This window comes from Hydractinia symbiolongicarpus, chromosome 4, assembly GCF_029227915.1.
Source record: "Hydractinia symbiolongicarpus strain clone_291-10 chromosome 4, HSymV2.1, whole genome shotgun sequence".
In the NCBI taxonomy this organism is placed as follows: domain Eukaryota; kingdom Metazoa; phylum Cnidaria; class Hydrozoa; order Anthoathecata; family Hydractiniidae; genus Hydractinia; species Hydractinia symbiolongicarpus.
Window position 1 is genome coordinate 26341287 of NC_079878.1, and position 15503 is coordinate 26356789.

A 15503-nucleotide genomic window follows, 5' to 3' on the forward strand; every position below is an offset into this window, starting at 1 on the left:
CACACAAGGTGTCTTTGAATCAATGTAGCTCGACCCTCAGGTCGGCAATGCGGAATGCTGACGTGAATTCACAGGGCTCACTATTAATGTACAAAATATGTGCTAAAGTAGTTGAATTGACAACTACTAACCTCTGAGTTCTCTGAGAATTATTGTTTATTTATTATTTGGACACGTTATTAAGGTTAGGTAAAGTAAATTATTTACAGATTTTTTTTTGTAATAATTTTTTTATATATATATTTATTTTTTTGTAATTAGCATTTTACTGAATGTTTAAAAAAAATTATTAACCCTTTAATTTCTTATTAGAGACAAAGTTCATATTTATGAGCCTTAAGTACGAAACAGCAAGACTACAATGAATAGTAAAAGCGCAACGTATAAAAAAAATTGTGTTTAATTCATTTTCATATCAATTTAGCAAATAATTATTATAATATTTTTTAATAAACAGATTTTTTTTCATGTGTTAGAAAAGAAAGAATATGGATGATCTCTTTGGTGACCTACCCCCTCCATCAGGTATATTTTTATGCTTTTTAATCTTCTGCGTTTACTTTTTTATTTTCTAATGTAGCCTTTGTATAATAAATAAAGTAACAGGAACCTACTGTTTCTGCTGTAAAAAAGGATTTACAATGTTTGAATTTTCTGAAGCAACCTTTTAGATTTTGCAATGAAATTTTTTAGATACAATGATTTATTGATAAATTACATCCATTTTGCTATCTGTGTACTTTCACAAGTTCAAAGTTCGTGTGAGCTATATAGAAACATCATTCTCAATTGATTTTGTTTACGATTTTTTAAAATACTGTTCAAAGCGTAGCTGTAACTACATAAGTAAAGCATTAAAACCACAAAACAATGTAAATATTCTGTAAACGTGAAGCGTCATACACTTTTAAATAATTCCAAAGGCATAGACTTGTATTATTTAGAACAGGTTGGTCACTCGCTATAAGTAAACTTTTAATAATAATAACTAATATAACAACTTATATTGAGAAGTCGCAGTATAGCAATACTATAACATTGTATTAATATAAATCAAATATTTTCTTTAGAAAACACTGAACCAACCAAAAAAGTTTTAGCAGTGCAGGAGAAATGTTTAAAAAGAACTTCAACAGATTCCATAGAAGTTCACGAAGTTAAAAGAAAAAAATCTGAAAAAGGTATGTAGCAAAAAAAAAAATTCTTTTAGCACCATAAAGCTGTCCATATTTTAAGATTTTTGTTTATTTAAATTTCAGAAGCTAAAAGTTACAAGTTAAAGTCATTTATAGCTGAGAGAAAAGGTGAGCGAGATGAAATGCAAGATGCTGCCATGTTATTGGATGATTGTACCACTGATTACCATTTGTGCAATTGCGGTTTCAAAATGTAAGTAAAATTTTGGCTTGAACGAAGTAAGTTTAAAGTTAAATATCAATCTTCATTCCTTTTGAGAGAACTTTGATAAATATGAAATAGACACTTTATTCCCAAGTATTCTCAGTAGCTCTTTGTCAAAATATCCATATGTAAGAAGAAGAATGTGGAAATTATGTGGTATTATATGGCACTACTCACGATAGTAGTAGTTTTCAATAATTACCTAATGAATACTGGTTACAATTGTAGTGTGAAAAGCTTCAACCTTAGTCATAATTAATCATCTTTTTTAAAATATTTTTATTTTTCATTTATTGTTTTGAGTTGCTATACATAGCATTATAGCATTGCTAATTTTTTTTAGCCAAAGAGCATCATTTCATGCTGTATTTGATGGCCATGGTGGCAAGAGAGCATCGCATTTTGCAAAGGACAACTTACATCGTTATATCAAGACACACTTTCCAAAAGGTAAACATTACCCGCAGTAAGCATTTTGGTTCTATTTTGCCTGTGTCTTGAGATTAACTTTGTAGGTTTGGTTTTTTAGAACCTGTTGAAAATTTCGACAAAGAATTAAAACGAAGACTTGTTACAGCTTTTAAAGAAATGGATGATGAGTTTATTAGACAGGCAAGCAGAGAGTTAGTGCCAGCTCATTTTAAACATCATTTAGTACTACTCTTATAAACTAAGTAATATTTAAATAAATGGCATCAGTATTCAGCTAAAACAATATGGTGACAGATATTTTCTTTTTCTTGTTATGAGACAAATAGTTTTTACTCTAGTTAAAAGATATACTAAAAGAAACAGCAAAATGATGACTTACACGCCATGTTCTTAGAAACATGAATAATTTAACTAGTAAACTAACCCTTTTATTGCTTTTGGTACAGATTCTTTTATATATTAAGGTAGAGTATTGGTGAAATTTGAATAAAAATTATTTTGATTCCTTAAGGAACAAAAGTTTTTAAGATACACCGATAGAGATAAAATTAAAACTTGCACTAATAAATTGAAATTAAAGGTCATTTATAACAGCAACTTTCCATTAGTTCTTTTGAACATCTAAACCAAAATTTTCCAAACTGAAGTTTTGTCATTATTATTCATAAGTGTAAAGTAATTTTTAAAAAATAGGGTATTACACAAACAGTTTTTCCAAAGCTATTTTTAGCGTTTTTTGCTTTTTGCAGTAACTTTAAATGCACCTTTTTTGTGATCTAGAAATCCAGCTTGGAGAGATGGTTCCACAGCTTCGTGTGTTCTTACGATAAACAATATTTTTTACGTAGCTAGCATTGGTGACAGTAAGGTAATTGCGCAGAGTCATATTTTATGTATTTTTTGTTAGAAATTTCTTATACTGCCTGGTAATATCCAGTGTTATAAGCCATTTAGATTGTTGCATTGGTATTTTTAAAAATAGCGTAACGTGTTGATGGCATGTAAATTCTCTAGTATTGCCTGCTACCATAGCAACCGTGTTTAAAGTTTATATGTGGGTAACATAAATGTTCACAAATGTGACGGTTTTAGGGAAAACGGTAACAACCTATAATATCGGTAATAATACTGTATTGATACTACCCATAAAATTACCGATACAAAGTATTGATAACTGTATAATTTACCGATACATTCTAGATTAGTATCGATACCTTTTGTTCATTTTACCGATATTACCAATACAACTCCATTCCCATTACCGATACATTGTACCATTACCAATTACCGATACCGTATTATCAATACCACCTATAATAACGATACCAATTATCGATACACTTTTACCGATATTAATATTAATAACACCACCTATAACTTTTAACATAATCACATTTTTTATCAGAAAAATCGTTTGAGACCCAGCGTAATTTTTCCCACCTTAACTACTCCGATTTCCCGGTGGTAAGAAAAATTACGCCGGGTCTCCTGGCTACCTTATTCCCGCTATTTAAATATTCAAGCGATAAATTCGAGGAAAGGCAAGAATCTCTGAGAACGAGGAGAAGTGGTATTAAAGTAATAGTTTATTTCACGTGGCGTATGATAATCTTATCCTTTTAATCTTGGTGATTGTTACAAATCAATTTTGTTAACAAATATGCGATGGAAACGAGGTTGATTATTTTAACAGACCACCTTAATAAAATACTAAAAGCTAAACCATAAAGTGTTTGCTAAAGTTGGTTAAACTATTTATTCTCAAAAAGAAAAGCGTGGTTACAGAAGCATTTTAGGGTTCTTTGCATGGTATCTTTTTTAAAACCTCATAAATTTTATTAAAAGGCAAGTCGTCTTAAACGGTCCTGCTTATTTCATTCATAAACGCACATGCATCAGTAATATTTTGATTGTCAGGTAGCCATCAGTCTAAGGCCACTATCATGAGCACTAGTATTGCTAATAAATTGGTATCGGTAGTATTGGAAATAATTACCGATACCTTTGGTATCGGTAATATTGGAAATAATTACCGATACCTTTGGTATCGATAATAGATTGGTATTGATAATACCAATACAATCATAAGAGAAGTATCGATAATATTATTAGCACTACCGATACTTGCTAAAAATGTAACGATACTTGTAATTTTTGATTACCAATACTATCGTTATTTCTTTTGTTTTATTATCAATACTACCGATAAAATAATTACCGATATTATAGGTTGTTACCGTTTTCCCCAAAACCGTCACAAATACAAAAAAGAAGTAAACAGAATTTGTAACTGTCCGTGAAAGATAACATGATAATGTTGACATAATATTCTATTTGGTTGATTTAAATCACTGTAGTTCCATAAAGTGCATAGTTTCTATTAATTCATGGCTTCTATATTTTGTCTTTATTCTATTCTATTTCTATTATATTTCCTTTGGAAGGCCATCCATAGAAACTTTATTTCAGGCCATACCTCTAAATAATGACATCTGTAACGTATTGCAAGATTGGGCAATAATGCAATGTTGGTCAATACATTTTGGTATTGCCCCCGCTAAAACAGTTATTATAAAATTATTAGTTTGAATGATGCTCCGTGTAAACAGACAGAACTCAACATTCATTGAAAAAATATATCTATGACTTACAGCAATGCAGTTGTGTGTATGTGTTGATTGAATGATATTAATGAGAATTTAGATAATGGTAGCAAATGTTTTTAAAAAACAAGCAAAAACAGCACTTTATATATTTTCATAAAAACTTAAATATTTTCTATGAAAACACCATTTTTGACATTGCTGATATTTCATGACTTGCGCATTAGGAACTGTTGTTAGTTTCATTGAACATTACATTGCTCATCACGCCCTTTCACAAGTATGGTAAATTACACAACGAAGACCTGGAAACATGTTTTGCTAAGCCCTATCATATTATGTAAATTGCTTTTAGACATTACTTGTTAGAACAAATGAAGAAAAATGTTCTGTAGTATCTCTATCAAAAGATCACTCACCAACATTGGTAAGCTTCTTTTGTTTATGTGTTGCAAGGAGTAAGTCAAAGTTAATAGTGTTTGGAAAGTCTGGGAGAGTCCGTGATTTTTTTCACTGTAAGGTGAAGAGGGTCATTAATATACCCCGTCCAACCCATGCTAGCATGGAAAACGGACGTTAAGCCAAGAATGATGATGATGATGATGATGATGAAGGTCACTCAGGAAATGAATAAATGTTATTTTTTAGATATATTTTATGAAAAATAGCTATATTTTAACCGGTCAGGAAAATTGTACTTTTTAAGGTAAATTAGTCAGAGAGGTTAAGGAATTTGCTTTTGAGTAACCATCAAGGCATCCACCACTTGCAATTTATGTCGTATTACCAGCTCCTCAGAAGTGCATCCAAATTTTTCTGCACCCTACGTTGCAATCTTCCTTAGATAATTTCTTTGAAAGCAAGGAGTTGTCAGCACTAATGCCTACTTCTGCCATGTTTGCAACGCTCATCAAACTGCTCTAGTTGAAAAAGAGGTAGTGTCGTGCGGTTCCCATCTCATTTTACGGCTCTCGTATTACTGCTTACCCTGGTACCATTTCCGTACCTTTTACCATAGATGGAGAAGTAAAATTTCGTACAAATTTTCAATTAAGGGCATTATCAACCATTGCAGCAACTTAAATTATGGTCACTACACAACCATAGCCTTCGACCAAAGGGTTCACAGGTGGATACATTGCAACAATAGAGCAGTAATTTTCTGTGATGACCGCCTTATTAACAGTTACGAGTCATATGTTTTCTTTTTAGAAGAGCTGAGGTAAGAATATTTTCACCAGAATGAGTCAGCAAGGGGGCTTGACTACACTCAGTCTTGTCTTTGGAGAGTGACGACTCCACTTATTACCCCAGTCAAAAATAACAAGATCAAATAAAAATTAAGTTAGCAAGTGGGTTTGATCATACTAGGTCTTGTCTTTGGAGAGTGACGACTGCACTTATTACCCCAGTTAAAAAAGATATTAGCAGGGTAGCAGGGGGTTTGATCACACATGCTCTTGTCTTTGGAGAGTAAAGACTCCACTTATTACCTGAGTTAAAAACAAATAGTAACACAGTTGAACAGAAAGCAATTAAATTTTACTTCAGGAAGATAGGGATGTCTAGTTTCTGCTAATGACCGTCTGCAGTTATTTTAGGTTTTTGTCATGGCAGTCATATTGACAATCTGAGAAGGGTTTTTTCTAGAAAACTGGTCGCCAGTCTCAGTTTGGAATAATCTTTTTTCTTTTTAGTACGAAGAAAGACAACGAGTTCAAAACGCTGGTGGTTTTGTTAAGTGAGTTTTTTTGTATCATTTGTTTCATTTTAACAAGAGTTGTAATGCACAGCATGCATAGAAATTTGAATCCCTGTAATATTTCTGTCACAAGAGCACGTAAATCATGAAAAGCTTTTATAAATAAGAGCAAATGTTGATCCATGTGAAAATATTTATCATATATACTCACTAAGTCAATTTTGTTTATTTCAGAGATGGTAGAGTACAAGGTGTATTGGAGGTGTCACGATCATTTGGGGATGCACGATTTAAAAAATACGTCATTTCCACCCCTGATATCTTCAAATCAACCATTACAGAAAAGGATAGGTCTAGTGATTTTCAATTTGTTAGTTAACCTCGTCTGCGTGTAGTGAAAACTATTGTTTGATGCAGTCAGTTATCCACTATCTTTAACTCTGCTCTTCATGTCTCTTTATTAATGTTCGTTGTCTGTTTGTCTCTGTGTGGCTGCAAAGTTGTATTACAGACAAACAAAACAACAAATGCGATATATATTTTTTGACTATTGGCCAATTTCAAGTATTTTTCTATGGGCTGGTGACTAGTATTTATTTGTTTTTTATTAACTACATTTCTATTTGTTTATTTTTATGCTTTAGTTGTTGTTGTCGTTGTTACCGTTTTTGGAGTGCTATGAATTACCATTATTTGAAAATATATATTGTTACAAAAACTTTAGTTGGTATAAATTACACTGAGTACATAACTCCTAGTTCTGTGAATATTACTAAATAATGTAAAATATATAACTGTTGTAAAATTTCACTTCTAGGTATCTAATCATTGCATGTGATGGCTTGTGGAAAGGATTTACCGTTAACGAAGCTGTAAAGTTTATCGATAACATTCTTAATGTAAGCTTGGTTCCATCGAGTCTTTGCCATTCGTGATTGGCTAAATTGTAATCTCACAAATAAATGTATTAGCGAGAAAAGAGTTTTGTTTTTGTTACCAAAAAAAGACAGGAAACAGTGAACGTTATGGTGGCATAAGAACCAACATGATACTGAAAGGTTATTTTATAAAACAAAATGTCCTGTAAAATCTTTGAGTACCTGTTTTATATTTTTTGTCAGTACCAAAAAATGGTTGTTTCATGATATATAAAAACTGTTTCTACCTTTATTTATTTTTTTATTCCAGGACGACTCGATAGATGATGTAGATGTGAGATATGAAAATGCATGTAAAGAGGTGGCTAACGAAGCAATACGACGTGGTAGTTCTGATAACGTAACTGTGGTGTTAATTCGTATATGTTGATACATCACTACTCGTTATTGTGTGTCAGAAAATATAACTTCTGCCATGTTTATTATTTATGTTTCGTTTACTCCAATCCCCCTGTCTTTATCACTTTGTTTAAAACTGTCACAGAGAAATAGTTGTGGAATTTATTAGGCAAATTTTTGTTTAATGTAAAGTTGTGTTTTTGTGGCTGTGTTTTTTTGTTAGGCGTAAATTTGGGTAATAAGTTATAATCACGAACATCACTTTTGTTTCGAAAGGAATTTAAACTGAAGTGAAATGCTTTTTCAAAATTATTTTAATTGTCAATTATTATTAAAAGTCACTGGTTTAGAAATTGAAAATGTTGAGGAAGAAATTTATTCTATGAAGTTACCGTACTGAAACCGAATAAAATTTTATAGTAATTGAGTATTGCCTGGGCTTGGACACATCCTTTTGGTATTTTAAAATCTTTTCTCCTTTATCTGCTTTCATAAACTTTAATCTAATATTTTCATTTACAGAATAATGAATATAAAAAAAAGACATTATTAAAACATGGTGTTAAATGATGCAAGTCAACAAGCTCTGTTAAAAACATGTACCAAAGATTCATTTTACATCAATATCTTAAGAAATCAAGTTCATGGCTTGTGTCAGAATATTTTAGGTAGGTTTGCTGTTATTTTTTAAAAGGTGTCTGCTTCAAATAAAATTGTTTTTTGTCTAATTCAATTAAAGTTCAGAATCAAGCAACTGATGTAAAAGTTTCTGTGATTACGTACGTTACTGTGATTGTCCTATCCATTTGTTTTTTGCAAATAGACAAACCATCTGTAATAACATGGACATGTTTTGCATGATTTTCACTTAGACATTATTCTATTTATATTGTCTCATAGTGGGTGCGGAAATAGTGCATGTGGGTAAACGAGTTATTGTGTTTCTTTACGTCCAGCAACCCATTTGTTTAAAAAATGCAACTTATCAACGCTCGGAAATTGATAAAAATTAGCGCGCCTTACAATACGTGATTAAAGAAAGAGTATTTTAACTTAAAATGAAATGAAACAGAACGAAAGAAAAACGATAGATGTAGTCAATTAAAACAACGAGTATGATCAGTTGGCAAAAACGGTCGTCATCAGGAGCTGGTGCCGTTTCTTTCCTGTTTCTGTAAACATGTTTCATCTGCCCGACATCCAAGTATCCAATCAAATTGGGCCTGATACAATAATTCTACAGTGTTATTGGTAAAACAACACATTCCTTTTAATTTTTTCTTTTCTTTTTTTCTAGGCGACCAAATCTGGATTCTATGGCAAAAGGAAATTGAAGTAATCGCTGATTTTGTTTACTTCTTCTTGACAACTGTCAGAGGTACAGATGGAGTTAGAAATAAATGTCCCAGTCATGTAAAAGCAACTTTGTTCACACTCAAAAATAAATATTGACTAAAACGCTTGTGCATTTTTAAAAAATTTTGTACATGATTTATCTAAAATAGTGAATAAGAAATTTTCCTGCTTTAAATTTCACAGAGTCTTACTGCACGTTAGTCAAACGTGTTGGTGATAAGACTGAATTTTAAAACTTTTTTTCACTTTTAGGTTCACAAACACTTGGTGAGGAATATGTCTGCACTATACAAGTAGATGCGACAAAAAGAAAAATACCTTCTAAATTGGTATGTATGTCTTATGAAAGATAAAGGGATTGAAAGATTCCAACAAAAAAGATTTTGTTGTTTCATATGGTCTCTTGAGTATTATGTTAAAAAAATCTGAAGGCCAGAGTATTGTTTACATACATTTCTTAAAAATAGAAATAACATAACAAATTCTGCGGCTTGTGCTACTTTCTGTGCAGTTTTTCACATTTAATTTATTCCTGTTGTAATCCGCAAGAAAAGATACTTGTTTCGTTGTTTTTAGTTGCAAATGTAACGCCATGACGTTTTTGTACTTTTTGAACTCATACCTGCATCTCGGTCGCAGTGTGGAAAATCGTTACACTTTCATTTTGTCATTTTTATTCTATCTATCTATATCTATTTATTTATTAATTTTAAGTAAATAAGTAACACGAAGTTATTACGACCTTGAGGATTCCATCCTAACAGCTGACTCTTCTTTCCCTCCGACGATAAATAAGTCACATTACCAGCTAGAGATACGTATAGCATTGTTCTAGCTTGATAGCCTGTCACACAAACCGATTAGCGGTCAGTAGATGGCACCAAATGGGCTGACAATATCACATTTAAAGTGCATTGAAGTAGGCACTCTAACCTGAAACCTTATGATTACAAGTTGACAGCACTACCACTTTTATTTCCTGGTTTTTATTATTCTATTTTTTTTTTTAATTCATAGCAACGCCTACTTCAAGTTTTACTGCATTGCACGTCACCATACTGTATTGAGAAGTTGCTCCAACATTTTGAACACAACACTTTGCAACTAGAAGGTTGTTATTTTTTTTTATCAGTTTAGAATGCTCTTGCGACGCTAGGGTTCAATTTTTCTTCAAAAAACATGATTCTGTAAACTAAATTCGTGTTTCCAACGTAATTTTATTATGGTGTACAAAAACAATCTTTAAATTTTGTATCAGGTGCTTGTGTGTCTGAGACAATTCCTTGTGTTTATTTTTTAATTAGACTGGTAGTGTGACAATGGCAATGGAGGAAGGAAAGAAAAAATACTCTTTTTTATACATCTCTTTATTTATTTTAGGTCTTGCATCTTCACATAAAATTAAACTGGTTGTTTTATTTCGTTTTCTTTTCAAGATTATTCCAGGTATAACTTCTATTCTTCTCTGTTGAATAGTGTTCATCACCGTTCCATACCAACTTTATATGTGTTTGTTTGAATGAAGTATTTATTTTCAGGTTTAAGATAAGTGTGTTGTGACTAACCAAGGCTAAATTTTAAGATTAGTGTGTTGTGGCTAACCAAGACTAAATTTTAAGATTAGTTTGTTGTGGCTAACCAAGGCTAAATTTTAATATAAGTGTGTTGTGGCTAACCAAGACTAAATTTTAAGATTAGTTTGTTGTGGCTAAACAAGACTAAATTTTAAGATTAGTTTGTTGTGGCCAACCAAGACTAAATTTTAAGATTAGTTTGTTGTGGCTAACCAAGACTAAATTTTAAGATTAGTGTGTTGTGGCTAACCAAGACTAAATTTTAAGATTAGTTTGTTGTGGCTAACCAAGACTAAATTTTAAGATTAGTTTGTTGTGGCTAACCAAGACTAAATTTTAAGATTAGTTTGTTGTGACTAACCAAGACTAAATTTTAAGATTAGTTTGTTTTGGCTAACTAAGATTAAACTTCATCTTATTTAATATGAAAAAATATTTATAGAAACTAATAGTGATTATTCTTGAGGGAGATAGCTTGGATGTAAATGCTGTTTTCAGTTTTTTTTATGTTGTTTGTTATTGGGGTGAATATACGAAAGGGCCCTATTTGTATACTTAGTTTGAGATGATTATTTGCCTGTCAAATGGTGAAACTATTTTTGTTTGTTTGTTTGTTTATTTTAGTATTTCATCACGCACATCTTATTCTCTTCTACATACAAGGTGTTTATGTAAATCTATCAAAAAGAATTGCTGGAGTAAAACATGTATAGTTATTACTATGTTATATCCTCACCATAACCCACAATGACAGTGTTAACCTACAATGTGAATTTGCAGTGTTTTTTGTTTTTGTTAGATCATAATTCGTCCTCGCGATGACACAGAGCATGACGCAGGAACATTTCGTTGGTTAGCGATACTAGGTGGAACCCAAATTTTCTGCAAGCTAATATCACTTATTCTGGAAGCGAGAAAGGTGTGAATAAATTAATCCTTTAATCCTTTAAATTTACCCGTCGCAACAAAGTGGACAAAAATATATCGCATTTGTTTTGATGCGCATTTTAAAATTTTTGTGTTTCCGTTACGGGACACGGCTTTCGCGGACACACTGACAAAATACGGCTGTTATTAAAGAGACTAGTGTCGTTAACCCGTGGAAAAATCCACGGGATGCCCGTCCTTTATATATACCGCATTTCGTATGTCTCGCTACTTGAGGTGCCATCTTGCGCAGAAACAGCCAGACATATAGTCGTTGCCCGTGGAAAAATCCACGGGTTCACCCGTCCTTTATATTTACCCGTTGCAACAAAGCGGATAAAAATTTATCTGAAATATATCTGATATATATTTGTTATTAAATAAATATATTTGATATTCGTGCGCATTTTAAAAATTTCGTGTTTTCGTTACGGGACGCCGCATTCGCGGGCACACAGACAGAAGACGGCTATTATTAAAGAGACTAGTCGATGGCCAGTGGAAAAATCCACGGGTTCGTCCGTTCTTTTCATACCGCATTGAGTGCTTCTCGCAACTTGCGGTACCATTTTTGCGTGACAGACAGACAGACATAAACGGGTATTAAAATATAGACTAGTCGTTACCCGTGGAAAAATCCACAGCGTCGTCCGTTTTTAAGTTAAACGCTTCTTTGTGTGCCAATTGCACGACACTTTTCTTGCAGACAGACAGACAGACAGGCGACTGCTATTATTATAGAGACTAATCGTTAGCCCGTGGAAAAATCCTGTAAATTTACCCGTCACAACAAAGTGGATAAAAATGTATCGCATTTGATATTTCTGTTTCCGTAGCATGATTTTCTAACTCAGCGAGGGGTTCGCGCAGAGACAGAGAAAATAGGGCTATTATTAAAGAGACAAATCCACGGGGTCACTCTTTTTTATAAATCGCATTTCGTGTTTCCGTAACAGACAAACAAACAGACAGACGAGGGCTATTACTTAAGAGACTAGTCGGTGGCCCATAGAAGAATCCACGGGTTCGCCCGTCCTTTTTGTATATCGCATTGCGTGTTTCCGTAACACGACGATTTTCTCGCGGACAGTCAGACAAAATACGGCCATAATTATAGAGATGATTTATCCACTACTCATACACTTCTCAAAGTTATGGTTTATTTTTCTGATCTGCAGCTATAGTTGATTGTTTGCGACTAGTTTGTTCAGGTTATTTATAGACAAATGTTTTTCTTGATACGTTGTATTATTATTTATTTATTTTTCTTTGCAGGAAATGCTGAATAAAACAGAAACGGAACTAAGTATTGTTGATTCATCCGCAGTAGAAGCGACGGAAACAAACAAATGTATGCTTTGCTTGGATGTTGTTCGGGATATTACAACGACCGTGTGTGGTCACATGTTTTGTTGGAAGTGCCTTATTGATTGGTGCTCTGTCAAGGTAGCTTTAATTTTTATTTATGTTTTTTTTATTTTTATTTCACATGACTAAACATTTGAAATTTCTTTCACATTGCCTTTTATGAATTTTATTTTTATTTTTACGCAAAATGTTGCTCAAGTGAATGTTGTACTGTCAACAAATTTAAAATCCAGTCTCTAAACCACCCCAAAAATTGGGTCTAACTTTTTGCCTCCAAATGATAGACGTTGGTCAGCTCCATTTTATTTGTGAAACGCAATTTAAATGCTTCAACATTGGTACAAGCCTCGAAACAACAATCTTGTTATAACAAGTACATAACATCTCAACACACTTAAATAATAAAGAATAATCGTTGTCAACGTGTTGGTTGAGAAATCTTCACTAAAGACAGAAAAAGCTGATAAACTTCACGGGGATGGAACTTAAAGGGGGGAAGATGAAAAAAGAAGGAACTAATTGTGTATATGTTTTAGAGTGTATCGCTTCTTTAAGGCATTAGAAATTGAGACCCTTAAGTCACTAACGATCGCCGCTATCATAATACAAAAACCAACGTGGTTGTCATATTTTACCATGATTTGTGACATTTCATTGTCACTCCACCACTACTACCAGAGTAGGTGTCGGCATGGCTCTCAAGGAGAGTTTCTTTATTCGCTGTCATTTCACGTTAAATTCTTTTTAAAAAAAATAATTTATCTTCGTATACTCACAAACCCCAAGTTAAGAATTTAATGATCGTTGAGAATTTATATGTGTAAATAAAACCTTCCAGAATTAATATTTAGAAGAACAAAACTAACTCAACCCTTTTATCTGGCATTATTATTGTTTACGGTTTCTTATTTCTTGAACATGATAGTTTAGTAGTCGACCCTGCGTCCACCATCCATTACCATAATTATTATTCAAGTCGTTTTGACGTTGTAAGCCCAGGAGCAGTAATTCACCGTCCCTCCCTGAAAAGTTAGGCGGTTATGCAGGTTATATACTCGTGAAATTTCTGCACAATATCTTTTGAAACAAAATATTGCCTACATTAATGTATTATTTTTATTAAATATATATTCCGTATTTAGATGGGAATTGATCTCATTTGATTATAATTGGAACTTAATTTTGTGAAATTTACTAAAAAATGTTAATTTTTAATTTTATTTGCCAAACCATTTAAAATAATTTATTTTTTTACATTTTATTCAAATCTGAAGACAGTTTTAAATGCGCATGTAATGCTTGTTAAGAATTAAGGATAGGTATGACTGTCCAAATCGTTTGTACCGCTATTTGTTGTTGCAGTTCTTTAAACGTGATTTTTTACCACACCCCACGTGATGCGAACTCACATGCCGTGTTCACTCTCCATCGTTTGATTCTGGTGAAGTGACGTTGTCATTAATGAGATATACTGCTGCATGTCAATTTATATAATCGTTGTTTTATTCAAAGTTGTTTTTGTGCCTAAAAACCTGATTTTTTATTTAATTCCATATTTAGAAGTTCTCGCCGTTTCCGATTATTGAAATTCGTTATTTAAACAAACGTTTTTCTTCTTTATAGTCTGAATGTCCGGCATGTCGAGAGATCTGTCCGCCATCCCGAGTGGTGCGGTTACATCACTATTATCCGACATAACCTCAAGTTTACAATCATTGAAGATAAAGTCACGATAGCAAGGCGTGTTTTGGTCAAACGAAAGCGTGATTGAATCGTGTTCATGCCGCCGAATCATTTCAGACTAACCACCATATAGTTCATGTAAAAATTCGGAGTCATCAAAGCCTCTGGAGTATATTCTTATAAAAGGTTAAGATTAAGCGAAGCAAATCGATTGTCTCGTTTATTCCATTCGACTATCTGTATATGTCATTAATTCAAATGAAAAGTTCGTTTTTAACTTTCATGTCTAGTTTTATTTTTCAATTTTTTTTGTACCTGATCACGTCCAACACGGTACAATATAGTAAAATCGAGAAATTTAACGAAATACTAGGGCGGGAAAGAAGAAGAGAAAGGTATAAGAGGGTATCTGCGTTTCTATTGAACTCTAATGTTTTATCAAAAACAACAAAGTTTATCTTTGAATGAACAGTTTTAGGAAGTTTTGTGTGGTTTCGTGGCGTTTGAAAACCGTTAGAGAAACTTGGCAACGGTTTAACAGTTCTTTTGTTTCCCTTTCTCATTCAACTTACAATTTTTTTTTATTTATTTATTTTTTGCAATCGATTGTAATATTCAGGCATGCGCAGAAGCTTTCTTATATAAACCAGTGAAAATATTTTTGTTGTTGTTGTTGTTGTTGTTACTTCAAACCCTCCAGACATTAAACTTAATTTTTTTTAATTCGAAATACATGCTCTTGGAATCAGCAGAATTCTAGTACATTAAATACAAAAGAATCGACCGGAATCAAGTTTATATGAAAAGTCCTTCTAAGACAGCCTTAAAAAATAAGTTTTATCAGAAGGGAGGTTGAAACATTAAATTCGGAGAATTGTATCTTATATTTTAAACCATTCCAATATTTTTCCAAAGGCGGAGGCGGTAGGGCACTTTATATGTAGTGTTGTCATATGTAGTGTCGCTAATCGGCTTGTGTGGCAGGAGTTAGAGCAATGCTACACGTATTTCTGGCGGTAATAAAACATAGTTACAGTCGGGGACCAAGAAAGAGCCAGTCGTTAGGATTAAATCCCCAAGGACGTTAAAACTTCCCGTTACTTACCTGTCGTGACATATTTTAAAGTTCTCCTTCAACTAATAATGTGACGTCAGTGAGGGTATTATCTATTTAAGTAGA

At 32.7% G+C, this 15503-nt stretch overlaps 2 protein-coding genes across 2 annotated transcripts; both read left to right on the forward strand.

Moving 5' to 3' along the window:
• The first annotated feature begins 366 nt into the window (after positions 1–366).
• Positions 367–7501, forward strand: LOC130642089 (integrin-linked kinase-associated serine/threonine phosphatase 2C-like). Its single transcript, XM_057449164.1, has 11 exons — positions 367–525; positions 1071–1181; positions 1260–1389; positions 1745–1851; positions 1931–2024; positions 2614–2701; positions 4792–4863; positions 6134–6177; positions 6373–6489; positions 6956–7037; positions 7327–7501. The coding sequence occupies exons 1-11, from the start codon at positions 489–491 to the stop codon at positions 7444–7446; spliced, it is 1002 nt and encodes a 333-aa protein (XP_057305147.1). The 5' UTR covers positions 367–488; the 3' UTR covers positions 7447–7501.
• A 418-nt stretch (positions 7502–7919) lies between these two features.
• LOC130642090 (peroxisome assembly protein 10-A-like) lies at positions 7920–14988 on the forward strand. The gene is made up of 9 exons (XM_057449165.1): positions 7920–8083; positions 8713–8793; positions 9024–9100; positions 9789–9882; positions 10152–10217; positions 10970–11052; positions 11145–11264; positions 12548–12718; positions 14264–14988. The coding sequence occupies exons 1-9, from the start codon at positions 7972–7974 to the stop codon at positions 14336–14338; spliced, it is 879 nt and encodes a 292-aa protein (XP_057305148.1). The 5' UTR covers positions 7920–7971; the 3' UTR covers positions 14339–14988.
• Positions 14989–15503: the final 515 nt, after the last annotated feature.